The sequence below is a fragment of the Bos grunniens genome, chromosome 10 (genome assembly GCF_055505025.1).
Source record: "Bos grunniens cultivar Pamir isolate PY7600 chromosome 10, Bosgru_T2T1.0, whole genome shotgun sequence".
In the NCBI taxonomy this organism is placed as follows: Eukaryota; Metazoa; Chordata; class Mammalia; order Artiodactyla; family Bovidae; genus Bos; species Bos grunniens.
In genome coordinates, this window is record NC_141174.1 from 65407990 (window position 1) to 65421772 (window position 13783).

The 13783-nt window shown below is 39.8% G+C and overlaps 1 protein-coding gene across 12 annotated transcripts in view; it reads right to left on the reverse strand.

The window, feature by feature from the left end:
* STARD9 (StAR related lipid transfer domain containing 9) overlaps positions 1-13783 on the reverse strand; it is a 120682-nt gene that overhangs the window by 61752 nt on the left and 45147 nt on the right. For all 12 annotated transcript variants that reach the window (XR_015134866.1, XR_015134865.1, XR_015134867.1 and 9 more), the window contains 4 exons: positions 7165-7281; positions 5935-5967; positions 5780-5841; positions 4067-4179 (listed from right to left, as the gene is read on the reverse strand). Coding sequence is in view for 9 of the 12 variants with exons in the window: in XM_086321664.1 (XP_086177790.1) it covers positions 4067-4179; positions 5780-5841; positions 5935-5967; positions 7165-7281 (325 nt within the window). In the remaining 3 variants the exon portion in view is untranslated. The remainder of the gene's footprint in view (positions 1-4066; positions 4180-5779; positions 5842-5934; positions 5968-7164; positions 7282-13783) is intronic.

A 13783-nucleotide genomic window follows, 5' to 3' on the forward strand; every position in this document is an offset into this window, starting at 1 on the left:
CCTAGACAGTCTGAGAAGTGTATGATACGAGTATCTATTAACAACACATGGTATTGAAAATGGCCTTCCCAAGTGGCACAGTGGTAAAGAATCTGCCTGCCAATGCAGGAGATGCAAGAGAACGCAGGTTCAATCCCTGGGTCAGGAAGATCCTCTGGAGAAGGAAATGGCAAACCGCTACAATATTCTTGTCTGGGAAATCCCATGGACAGAGGAGCCTGGTGGCTACAGTCCATGGGGTTGCAAAGAGTTAGAAACGACTGAGGGCACATGCATGCTATTGCAACATCATAGTAAAATGTTGAAGTTTTTCCCTGGGGACAAAACTAAATATTGTTACCATTTTAATAGGGTTCTAGTTGGTGTAGAAAGACAAGGAATAAAAAGGTGTAAGAATTAAAAAAACAATAATACTCCTGTTATGTGCAGACTGAATACAAAGAAAACACAAACAATTTTTTTCAGAGTCCCAACTACTCATTTCCAACAACCTCCTGCTTTGTACCCATCCCTGTATATTAAGATAAAGGCCAAAGCAAAAATATAATACTGTCTTTGCCTCACTTATTATCCCTTTAGACCCAGTAACCACTGGGCTCTTATGTATGCTTTGGACAGGGCTCTGTACATTTCAGATTTCAACTTAACCTGTCATCTAATTAATGAACTTTTTAATGAAAAATAAGAGGCTACTCCTTATCTTTCCCTGGATTTAGGCAGCTATCAAGTTCCAGCTTATGGTTCTGAACTAGAACTACAAATTCTTTACATTAAAATTATAACTTCTTGTATTTTCATGTTTCCCATGGCACCCTGAATAGAATAGACATCTAGCAGGTACTTAATAAATTCCTATAGATTGGTTTCAAAGCAGAAACCACTTTCGGCATTGGAATCATGTTCACAGAATGTATGAGCCCAAAGATAGCGAAATACAGACAGACAGGCAGACAATGAAAATAAATGAAGAAAGCAAGCAAACATTTAAAAAAAATAAAAACTGCCAGGAGCCAGCACGGGAGTCCCCACCCATAACAAGGTTATGTGGGAGAGTTCTGGTGGGCAAAGCGAGCCAGAACTCGAGGGGTGCCCCTCTGGGCCTGCCTGAGCGTCTACCCCAAAACCAGAGTCTGCCCGCTTTACTGCTTTGTGCTCTCATCTACACCTCTGACTTTACGGGGGGCTGTCCCCCAACCACCATCTCTCTCTCTGAAAAAGAGTTAACTTACAGCTCCAGTTAATAAAGTTTCTGGGTGTGACAAGAGTGTTTTAGTTCACAAACCCCTCAGATGGCTCTCTAATTTGCCTGACAGGCTTACCCAGACTCCTACAGCTATGCATACGATTGTTTACAGTCTCCCAGCCTCGAGAGGCATGGGAAGCTTAAGATATTCAAATAGTATAGAGCCTCTCAGAGAGTTAGAAATTGTCAGAACAGAACTAGTAGAAGATTTCATTGTTGAGCCAATGCTTGCTGCCAAGTTTCCACATCCCCTGTATTGTATCCTTGGAAGTGTATTAATTAATATAGTTGGTATGTAGAAAAAATAAGTTGTGGCCTTGGTGTTAACAACTTTAGACCCTTAAGGTAATAAATTCTTTCCTTTGTTGTAAACCCATTGCACCTTTGCCCTATAGGAATGCAACTTTAACACCTTCGGAGGATGGCGCCAAACTTTAAAATAATTACTCTTAGAGAAAATAAGTCTTATGGTTGACAAACCTTTGTCAGAGTCATAAAATGTTAACAGGCCTTCTGGCCAAAAGATGATGTAAATCACCTAAACCATTTGTATACGATAAATTTACAGAAAAGAAAGCCTGGTCTCAATAAGGATCAAAGACTGCTGACTTTGCATGATTTCACACCCGCTATTATCCTCTATGTGCAACTTAGGGTATAAAAGTCCCTGTTGAAAATAAAGCTACGGGCCTTGCTCACCAAAGCTTGGTCTCCACGTGTCGTTCTTTCTTGTTTCCTTTTCCTCCTTGTCTCTTCTGTTCTTTCTTCATGCCAAAATAATTTGGAGCACAGGGGTCCTCTGCGACCACTTATTTGCCTGGGCTTCTAAGACCCACTCGAGAAGGTGCCTAAGGTGGGGCACCTTCCACTATTCGAGAGGGCGCCTGCGGCCTCCGTGGTCAGAGAAAGTTTGGTGTCACAAATTTTATTGATTTCCTGTGTAAACCAATTATTATTGAGCATCTAAAAAATCTCTCAGCCTTTGCTATCCCTTAATCGCCAATGCCGTCATCCTGAGGAAATCCCTGGATCCAACCGGGGCTGGACCCCAGTAAAAAACTTTGCTATAATGCCATCAGAGGGTAGTAATGGAAATAACATTGTTCAGTGTGACTATTCAGGGTCTTGTTTTCCACGGCTGGTTCTATACTATTTGAGCTCATGGCTCCTTCACTAAGAAATAAGAGAAATGTCCCCTATATTTGTAATGATCGAAAAAGTTCATACCGCCTTTAAGAAACATGTAATCCAAAGGACCTAAGAGACTTTTTGCTTGTTTAGAAATATTTCCTACCAAGCACCAAGCCTCCTCCCTCCCCACAAGGGTTCACTCCATGAACAAAGAACGGCGTTCACTTCATCCAAACAGCCATTAGATTTAAGTCTTAGATCCTGTCACCGACCTTGGGTGTATAATCCAAGTTGTACCACCTTGCATGAATTCTCAGGGTTTCAGGTACTACGCCAATCAGGAACCTATGTTCGTAGGTTTCCTATGATCCATGTACAGGATTCTGTCCCATTCTTCTCTTCCAGTCCTAGACAAGGTTCCTAGTTCCAACCCTGCCCCAAGTAGCTGTGGAACTTTGGGAACGTCCCTTAACTTCTTCCAGACTTCATATCATCTTCTGTGCAGTGAAGACATTAGAACTACATCTGAGGTCTCCTCTAGTTACTATCTACCCCCACATTTACATATAAAAACATGTTAAGATAAAAATAAACAAAAAGATGAGAAACTGTGGCACTACTACCACCACTCATGGCCTGCCTTCCAAGTACTGCTTTACACAGAAATGTGTATACACAGATTTTTACAGTGGAAACTCCAACTGGTTCCCGGCAAAGTAAGTGGTATTTTTTTAACCATTGTTTCCAGCTACCAATTAGGATGAAACATTTGGGGAAAGACTCAAGCAGCAGAATTTTTGACTGGCACACCTACTGAGTCATCCATTGGCCATGCTCTAATCAGAGAAGAGACCAGCTCTTGGTCTTTCCTGTCCCTCTGCCTGTGGGGATATTAATAGCATATTGTGGAGAAAAGAGGAACATAAAATTCATGTTATTTATTATGAGCGGCCCGAGAGAGTGAAAGCTTCCCCGACAAAAGCACCCAACAGCAAGGCCTAGTCTAATGGAAGAAGACGAATGGAAGCAAACATCAAATACCAATGTCTGATGAGAAAGCAGCATAGACCCTGCTCCATGTCTGGTGTCTCCCCACGACCCTGACTCTCACCATCTCTGGAACAGGAAGGTACCCCCAAAACAGACCCTGGCTGACGTGGGAATCCGTCCCAAGCCCATTGGACCTGGCACCACAGACCCAATGCTATTCCATGCCACTTACCTCTCGCTCACCATGCTCTAGACACACCAGCTCCTTGAAGTCACCAAGCAACCCCTTCATGCAGGGCTCTGGCCCATGCCGCTCCCTTCACCTGAAATACTCTTCCCCTTGCCATGCTATTCTTCACATGACTGGCTCCTGTGCCCCTCCGGGTCCAGCTTAAAATGTTACCACCCTCCTCAAGGAAGCTTTTCCTGACCACTCCACAAAGATGCTCTTTTTCATCACTGTATCTATTTTTTTATTAGCCTTTATCACAACTGTGATTAGTGCTTGTTGACTAACATTATGCCCCACAACAGTGTCAGCTTGCCTGTCTTTTCTATTTATTGGTACCTACTGGGCTTCTCATACCAGTAGCTGGCACACAATAAGCATTCATTACAAGTTTGTTGAATGAATCAGTGACCATCAGAAGAGCTTCCCAGGTTTTGGTTTGGTCTCTGACTTCCAGGACCATAGTGGCTCACCTTGCACATAGGGCCCCATCTCCGGGTGCTCCCTGACCCGCAGATTATAGGTCTTTTTTTGATCAGACTGCTTTAGCAGATCCCGCACTCGTTCATTATAGATTTCCAGGAAGCTAGAAACACAGAGAAAAAGGCATAAAATTAGATTTTGAAAAGATGTGGGAAAAACACTAAGCCCAGAATCAGAAGGTCCTAGTTCTTGTTCTAGTTCTTGTTCAGAGTATCTCTGATACTCTTGAGACACTGGTCACTCCAGACTTCCCCCTTGAGCCTCTTTCTACATGTGTACACAGGGTTTTTAGCACTGGCTGGCACTACTCCAGTTTCAGGTTTACACTGTGAGTGCTGATTCAAGTTCAGCTTTCAAGAGGCTATTTGAGGATGGGTTTAGGCTGCCATCAGCCTGTGCCTTTATCAGTTCCCTGTTGCGTACAGTCTTACAAGCATGTTTCTTGAAATGGTTTTCAAATTTGATCTTTGAGCTCTATTATTCATGGAAGGCATCTCAAGGACCACTGCTGAGCAATAAGGGAAGCTAACTGAGAAGGGTTCTGCTTCCCACTTCTAATTTAAGTTGCACAACTCTCATTTTACCTATCTTATACACTGGGATTCTGTTTAAGACATGCTCTGTTTTATTGGTATCTACTGGCATTTCATACTTTTTAAAATAATAGAACAGCTACAATTCTTAATTAAAATCAGTAAATATTTTGTTAAATAAGAAAGCACACTTCTCACAGAAAGGTCTTCCTCACTGGACCATGGATACTTGCCTGTGGAGCCAGCAATCAGAAAAAAGGCTCCAGCTCAAAGCTGCTCTCTGCACACACTCCTTATAAATTTTCCCTTCTTAATCATTTCAAATTCAGACATAGGAACCCCCAGATAGCTCTTAGAATAGTGGTCCCCAGATTTCATGGACAATAAAACACTTAATATATACTGCAAATTTTTACTTTACAAATTTAAAAATGTAAAAATAATGTTCCCAACCATTTAATTTTTAAAAAGGACATTTATTCTTTCTACAGCAATGAAAATGTTATGGAATTAGATAGTGACGATGGTTGAACAGTCTCGTAAATACTAAAAAAAAAAAAAAAAAATCACTGAACTATATACTTTAAAGGTGTGAATTTTATGGTATGTGAATTATGTCTCATGTTTTTAAACAAGGACATTAAATACCAAAAAGAAAAAAAAAGAATACAGAAAATTAACGGCAATTGGTAACATCACACTGGAGGTAGCCAGCACTAGTCTGGGTTACTAGAGTTTCCAGATTTCTTGCCTGGACAATTCCATAGGCAGAGGAGCCTGATAGGCTATGGTCCATGGGGTCACAGAGTCAGATCTAACTATGCATGCACCCACATCCACCACACAAGAGTTTGGGAACTACTAACCTGGAGAACAATCCAGGAAGGGGCTGGAAGAGAAGTTCCAGAAGCTAGTATGAAACTGAACAGAAAATGAAGGAAGGGAAACCAGCCAGCCAACGGAAGCTGGTCCACAGGAGACACTAACTTGTTAAGCCTGAGGGTAGAAACCAAGTTTCCTACAACACATCCGCACATTCATGTGACAAGCGCTGTAAGATATTTCTGCTGTGACTTTTCCCCATTCCTCTGGGTAACTCTGGAAGCAGAGAGGACAGCTCTGGAGTAGACATAGAAACACTTTAGGCTGCAGAGCCCAACAGGTTCTTACCTTACTTTTATACTGCAGGAGGCAGGCAGTGGGGCACAATTTTCTTCCCTGATGAAGAGACCCTGCATAAACCAGAGGGTTGTAGTTTCACTGAAGGGGATGTACAAGGAAGACAGACCTACTTTGAGAGGATCCAGTCAAAAGAGAGTCTATACCTCACATATCCGCGGTGTCAGCCCAACAGAGGCCTGTAGAAGAGAAGAAAGCATTACTGTCCACTCACGCTAATGCTCTCCCCCAACACCCAGGACCCAAGCTCAGCAAGGATAGTGTTCTCGCTCTTGCCTCTTCACTTCAGGCAGTACCCCCAATGGTATGTGGAAGACGCTATTTGCCAGTGATCTCAGAAACAAACATGTGGAAAGTATCAGATGAGGGGCATACCACCACCATAAGAAGGAAGAGAGGAAAAGCTAACAAACCCAGGTACCTGCTTTCATGCCAAGGAGGTGACATCCTTCTTGGATAAGCGCACTTTACCACAGTGGTGCCTCCCAGAACCCTATCTCCTATCCCCCCACACACAGGAGAACCAGAGTACATGCATGTTCAAAACACACATTTAGAGAGAAGTGACTTATTTCTTCATATTGGATTCAGTGCTAACTTGTATTCAGGTTAATGGCTTTATATCCCTGGATTACTGAGTCTTTTCTTCTTTTAAAATATATGAAATCACACCAAACATGAACCTTTAAGGTCTCAAGACATCCCACTGAAGATTAATTAAGCAATGATCTGGGCCCATGGCAGCAGGGACAATCTTTAAGGAGGAATAATATCCTAGAAAAATGTCCTTATATGGTGTTATTTATCACCTGCCCCACCAATTCATCTCACCAGGGGTCTTCTAAGCCTAAAACAAATAAGTATTCTGAAGGAACTCTACCCCCCTAATTTTCCATGATAAAAGAAGGCTCTCATAAGTCCTACACACTTTTGAAAGCTCCCATCCCAGTGGTTGGTTCTCCCACTTCTTTCTAACAATCAGATTTAACACACACACAGCCCCACATCCACATGGCCTTAGCCAGCACTTAAAGCAGTCTGGGACTTGTCTACACTAGAGGCGTTGAAAAGCTACAAGTGATGAACTTGAAATGGTAAGAGAAATATGAGAAATTCAGAAGGACTGACAAGGTCTGTTTCATCAAAGAGAGTTGGAAAATTCTAAGGTTCTTCAGGGTGTAATAAAAAGGAGCTAGTTATTCGAAGTTTACCTGTCAATTATGGTGCTAAGAAATGTATTCTTAACAGAAAACAGAACCCTTTAAATCTGACTGAAGCCGACTGACTATGAAACTCACATCCTCTCTCAGTGGCAAGGACAATGCAACATTCAGGTTTGATGTGGCTTTAAGAAGACATCACATCCCAACACTCACTGGGGTGCCCAGCATGGTGTATGTCTTCCCAGAGCCTGTCTGCCCATAGGCGAAAAGGCATATGTTGTAGCCTTTGGCAGCTCCAGACAGTACTTCAGTCCCCAAGTCCTGGAACACCTGTAACAATAAAAACAGAGTTCATGTCACTCTGCTCCTACCTTCCAAAGCAGCCTTTTATATTATAAAATGTTTCAACATCCATGACTATAAATTCCCCACTGTTCTATGAGAATCAATTCAGTTTCAAAAAAAAAAGACTGCTAAGGAAAATTCATTTGTTCAGTAAGTCAATTATTTTTTAAAGTGCTTATTGTATGCTGGGCACAAGGCTAGATATTTAAGATGCAAAATTGATATGGTTCCTAATCTTTAGGGGAAAAGAGTCCAGGAGAAGGGCAAAGACATGCAAGCAAATTAGTGAAGGAAAACCATGTACATGAATTCTTTTTCCTTCCCATTACAAAAAAAAAAAAACTTTAATATGGTTAATCAGGTAAAAGTACAATGAAATTTTGCCCAGGAACATATCACACAAATTCAGGGTCTCAAGACACTACAATGAGGGTCAGTTAAGCCCAGAAATTAGGGAGGGTTTTCCCTGTGGGACCCTTTTCTACATTCTGCCTCTTCAGACTGATCCTAACAGCTGACTGCTTCTGCTCTCACTCATTTCTGTAGTTTTAGTGAATCAGAAACAACTAGAGGCCCTCCCAGGAAAACCCCTATACTTTATGTAGTGCCTGAAAGTCCTATTGGACTGCCAGGCAGACCCCAGGCTCAGGACAAAATAGCCTTGCTTATGGGGAAGCCATAACTTTCAGTTGAACCAGTCCTCAGCAGAATGCCACATGACATCTGCATACACAGCTGGTATGATGGGCATTTACTCTTTGCACTGCTGCTGCTCAGCATCCAAATACTCTTCTGATCTGGGAGGAAACTGTTTCAGTTTTCATGGGAAGCAGGGCCCAACCCTCCCAACAGAAGTCAAATAGGCCAGATAATTCTCTCCATCTCCTGGAGGATAGAATGTGAACATGTGAAATGAGGCTCGCAAAACTTGAAATTTCAAAGAATGACACAAAAGCAAAGAAAGAGTTAGTCAAGTCTCCTTGTTGGCATCGTGAGTCCAACAATACTGCACCTGAAGTGTACAAGTAACAAGCTCAGAACTCAAACTAGACTATTCCGTGATATGGCTTTACCTGGCCTCCCTGCGACTTAAGGCCTCTTGGTTTGCAGCCCATTTTCTACTTTCCCTTAAATTCTATGAATCTCCTGATACAGTTCCAAATAGGAACCTGGTTCTTATGGTTAATAGCTGTGTGATCTTGAACAATTTACTTAAACTTTAAACTTTTTTTTTTCCTGGTAAATTGGATATTTTGTGTCTATATCACAGGTTTGTTGTGAAGATTAAGTGAGATAATACATGTAACATGTAACTAGGGACCATGAGGATGAAGATAGGGGTTGCTGAGCTGAGATTACACTACACTATTCTGTTTCAGCAGCTGCAGACATGCTTCTTGATCAGTGAACTATTTGCATTTTGTTTTTTAGTGCTTCTAATATTCAGGCATAGGGCCATAATAACCCAAGTAGAGGTGAAAGATCTAGATGTTATACCATTCCATCGCCTTTCCCAATCTCCCTCCCAGCTCTGTACTCTCTATTCATTCGGTTCTATATTTGCAAAGCTGAAAATTGGGCAGAATTCTCTGTGCCTCCTGACATCTGTCTGGGTTAAATTCCTAGGGACTGAAGGAGGAATCATTTCTCTGAATTAGAACACTTGAGTTGGCAGCCATCCATTTACTAGTTGGAAACAAAACTCAACCTTTCTTTCCAGTGCTTCAGCAGAAAGTGGGAACAGAGGTGCAGACAGAGCAAGGCCACATCTAGTGTTATTTATTTCTCACCGCTCACACAGCAGGCAGAATGAGCTCAGTGGATTGTGAAAGAAGACAGGAGAATGTTACTTTGCCCATGTCTTTATCCAAATTCAAATAATCACCTGGAGGTTTTATGAAAAACATTTTTGAAGATGCCATTTCCACTCAACAGTAAAAGGTGTGAACAAGCAAAACTGGTAGGCTCCAAACGTGGAATTGGGAGAAACTGTTAAGATTCCATTCTTTACAAACAGTGAGGCTTAGCTCATCATAAATTCTTAAACAGAGCACAACAGAACCAGATGACATCGTGGTTCACTCTCACCATGGTTATTATAATAAAGCATATGGGAACAGCTCAATATGAATACCAAAAACAGTTCGAAAGCTAAAATAAATTACCAAAGGGCAATCTAATATAGAGGATTAGAATCTAATAATCTAGAAGATCCAGTTCAAGAGGAGAGATGGGCAAAGTAACTTTTTTTTCTGGAATATAAGTACAAGAACACATTTGATAGATAGATTAATTTCATGTGACATAGAACTTCCAGTCTTTTTAAGCATTCACTAGATTGGGGACAGACCACTGGATGCTGCTGATTTGGGACTCACAATACCTGAAGCTCAAGCTCAAATATGAAACCTATTTCATAGGGGCGACTGAATCCAGGAACCAGAATTTTTCATGTTCAGTATCATATCATTAGCATTGCAAATGAAAAACAAGGGGGCACCCCACACACCTATACAAATGGCCAAAATCTAACACACTGACACCACCAAATGCTTACAAGGAGATGAAGCAATGGGAACCTTCATTCATTGATGATGGGAATGCAGAATGGTACAGCCACTTTGGAAGACATTATGCCAGTTTTTTTTTTCTTAAACAAGACTAAACATATTACTCTTACCATACAGTGAGGCAATCACACTCCTTGGTATTTACCCAAAGAGGCTGAAAACTTATATACACACAAAAACCTGCACACAGATATTTATAGATGCTTTCTTCAAAACTGTCAAAACGTGGAAGTAACCAAGATGTCCTTCAACAGGTGAATGTCTAAACTATGGTACGTCCAGAACATGGGATATTATTCAGTGCTAAAAACAAATGAACTATTAAGGCATGAAGAAACATGAAGGAACCTTAAATGCACCTTACTAAGTGAAAGAAGCCAATCTGAAAAGGCTACACACTGTATGAGTCCAACTACATGACATGCTGGAAAAGGTAAAACTATAGAGACAATTAAAGAAAAAATCAGTGGTTGCCAGGAGTCCGGGAAGGGACAGATGATAGGTGCGATGCAGAAGATTTTTAAGGCAGTGAAACGCCTCTGTATGTGATACTATAATTATGTATGAAAAGTGAAAGTGTTAGTCAATTACTCGTGTCCGAGTCTTTGTGATCCCATGGACTGTAGCCCGCCAGACTCCTCTGTCCAGGGAATTCTCCTGGCAGGAATACTGGAGTGGGTTGCCATGTGGCCTCCAGGGGATCTTCCTGATGCAGGGATTGAACCTGTCTCTCGTGTGTTTCCTGCATTGGCAGGCAGGTGCTTTACCACTAGTGCCACCTGGTGGGAGGAAGGAGGTATATGGAATTTCTGTGCTCAATTTTTCTGTAAACTTAAAATTGCTCTAACAAATAAACTTTATTTTCAAAAAAGACCCACAAGATAAATCTCAAGGAATGGAATTCCCTGATAACAGCAACATTTATCAGACATACCCTTCCTAAAACCGGTTAGAATCAACTAAGTCTCTGGATTTATGTCTCTGATTTAAGGATGACTATTTAAGGTCCAAAACTAAAGGTTGCTCTGTATTTTCCTAAAGAAAATTTTCACTGTTAGATTTTTGTTGTTGTTGTTTGCTTGTTTTTGGTAGTTCTATAGTTCTTTATTATATACTATGTTCTCTGAGTCCCAAGGTGACTCCTAACAAAAAAAAAACCTGTGACTTCAATTTAGGATGAAAAAGGGTTCAAAATGATGAAATAAATAATGATTCCAAATACAGATAATAGAAACTGTTGATGAGTGAGAAGAGGGTCATTTCAAGGAGGAGAAAAAAAATTAGTTAAAAGAATCGAAAAACTAATTCTGTTAGCAGGCATCTTTAAACTGGAAAATAATTCTAGACAACTCTGGAAACTATTCAAACACATGTTTTCACTAATGCTGTTACTTAGGAAAGCCTCAAATAACCCAGAGTTGTACTTCTACTTCTCATCACACAGACGGTGAGGTACAGCTGATACTCTTTGTGGATATACTGATACATCCTCTCTCCAAGCTTGCGGGTTAGAAAAGTAACGTCAGGGCCTATTATTTGAAGAGAGAGCATTCACATAAAACATATAACTTAATGGGGCCTGCAGTTGGGGAAAGGACTTACAATGATTTGCTTTCCTCCAAACAGCTACACGTAAGATTTAATGGTTAAGAAGACAGGCTTTGCAACTTAATAGATGCATAAAGTTAGCAGATGTAAGCTTTTATATATAGAATGGATAAACAATAAGGTCCTACTATATAGCACAGAGAACTATATGCAGTATCCTATAATAAACCACAATGGAAAGAATATTATATATATATATATGTATATATATATATACATATATATATATGTATAACTGAATCACTTTGCTATACAGCAGTAATTAACACAACATTAAAATCAACCATACTTCAGTTTTATGAAAAAAGTGTTTTATTCAAAACCAGAGCTTTAGATTTGTACACCTAGTAACACGAAACAATTATTGTGTTAGGCTCTCTTCTTCTTAGCACCTTAAATTATTAATCCATTTAATCCTCACAATACATCTATGACGATAGTTACTATTATCAAAATTCTCTATCACATGAGAAAATTGAAGTTCCATGGGTAGTAAGTACCTCTAAATAAAGCTGTTGCCTTTAACCACTGTGATATTCTGCCACTAGCAAAATAACTGTCACCAGAATTATCAGGAAACACAAATTTTATCTGTTGAACACTAAGCTATTATCCTTGCATATATATGGAATTTAGAAAGATGGTAACAATAACCCGGTGTACGAGACAGCAAAAGAGACACTGATGTATAGAACAGTCTTATGGACTCTATGGGAGAGGGAGAGGGTGGGAAGATTTGGGAGAATGGCATTGAAACATGTAAAATATCATGTATGAAATGAGATGCCAGTCCAGGTTCGATGCACAATACTGGATGCTTGGGGCTAGTGCACTGGGACGACCCAGAGGGATGGGATGGAGGAGGGAGGAGGGTTCAGGGTGGGGAACACATGTATACCTGTGGCGGATTCATTTTGATATTTGGCAAAACTAATACAATTATGTAAAGTTTAAAAATAAAATAAAATGAAAAAAAAAAAAAAGTGTTCTTCAAGGTTTCCTTATTTCCTGTTGTTTTGCTTCACATTGGGAGAAACTTTACCAAATCTCCCTTTCAGTATTTCTATTAAATAGAATTCTCAGTAAAATTTTGTTTTAACCTTTGGCCAAAAACAATCAAATCTGAATACTTCTGTCATTTGCTAATCACTTTTGCAGCCTTTTTGTCCCATTAACCTTTTAATTGGCACATGAAGAGAATTATTTCATTCCCAAATTTCACCCACATTGCCATTATTAAATGACAAGAATTGGAAGCCTTAAAGAGAGACATATTTTTTTCCTTTGCTGTCTTTCAAATTACAAAGTACACCAACTTTTTGTACCAAGAGAAAAAATATAATACATGAAGAAAAAAGTAAACTTCCACCCCTAACCCTACTCATTTTAAGTACCCAATAAGTCCCTTTCAAGTACTGAGGAAAGAAAGGATATAAGCAACAGGTATGTCCTTCCATACCTTTATCAACATATCTTAGGATATACAGTTCTTCATTTTTTGTTTTCTTTGAAATAGACACAAATAATATATGTCAACCTGCAGCTTCCTTTTTATCACATAACGTAGCATGAACATATAGGTTATTTCCCATAGATATAACTTTTTTTCATGCACATGCACAGCCACAGTTACACAAACACAATGTAAAATAACCGGGCTGTGTTTTATTTCCTTTTATTTTCCACCTGTCTTTCCCCTTCCTCTTTTCCTCTCTCATACATAGACCCCCCCACCTGTGGGTAACATGCGAGCAACTGGCATAATTGTTCATACTTCCCATGGTCATAATCATGAATGCACACGCACTTACACATTTATGGGTTTTTGTTACTTCTTTTTAAAAAATGGGATGTCATTATACACTGTTTTTCTCACTCAACACAATTTGCAATATATTCCATGGTGTAAATGTGCCAAAATTGAGTCAATCACTCTCCTATAAATGGGCAATCACTTGTTTTTATTATTTTATCCCTACTCATAATGGTTCAATAAATATCTTTGAACATACATGTTTATATACTGATGTTTTTTATAGACTGTTTCAGGAATGGGGCTGCTGGGTCAAAGATTAAAATATTTCTTATTTTCATAAATATTAAGGCTATTTTCCCAAAAGATTATAATAACTTACATTTCTATTGACAAAATTAATAAAAGAATGCTTTTCTTCATATTCCCACCAGGAAATCTTTTTAACTGCTCTTCATTTGAACAATACAAATTCATATCTTAATGTTACTATAATAACAGTGAGTTTGAAGTCATCATTCTTTGGCGGGAGCATTTAAATTTGCTCTCCCCAAGA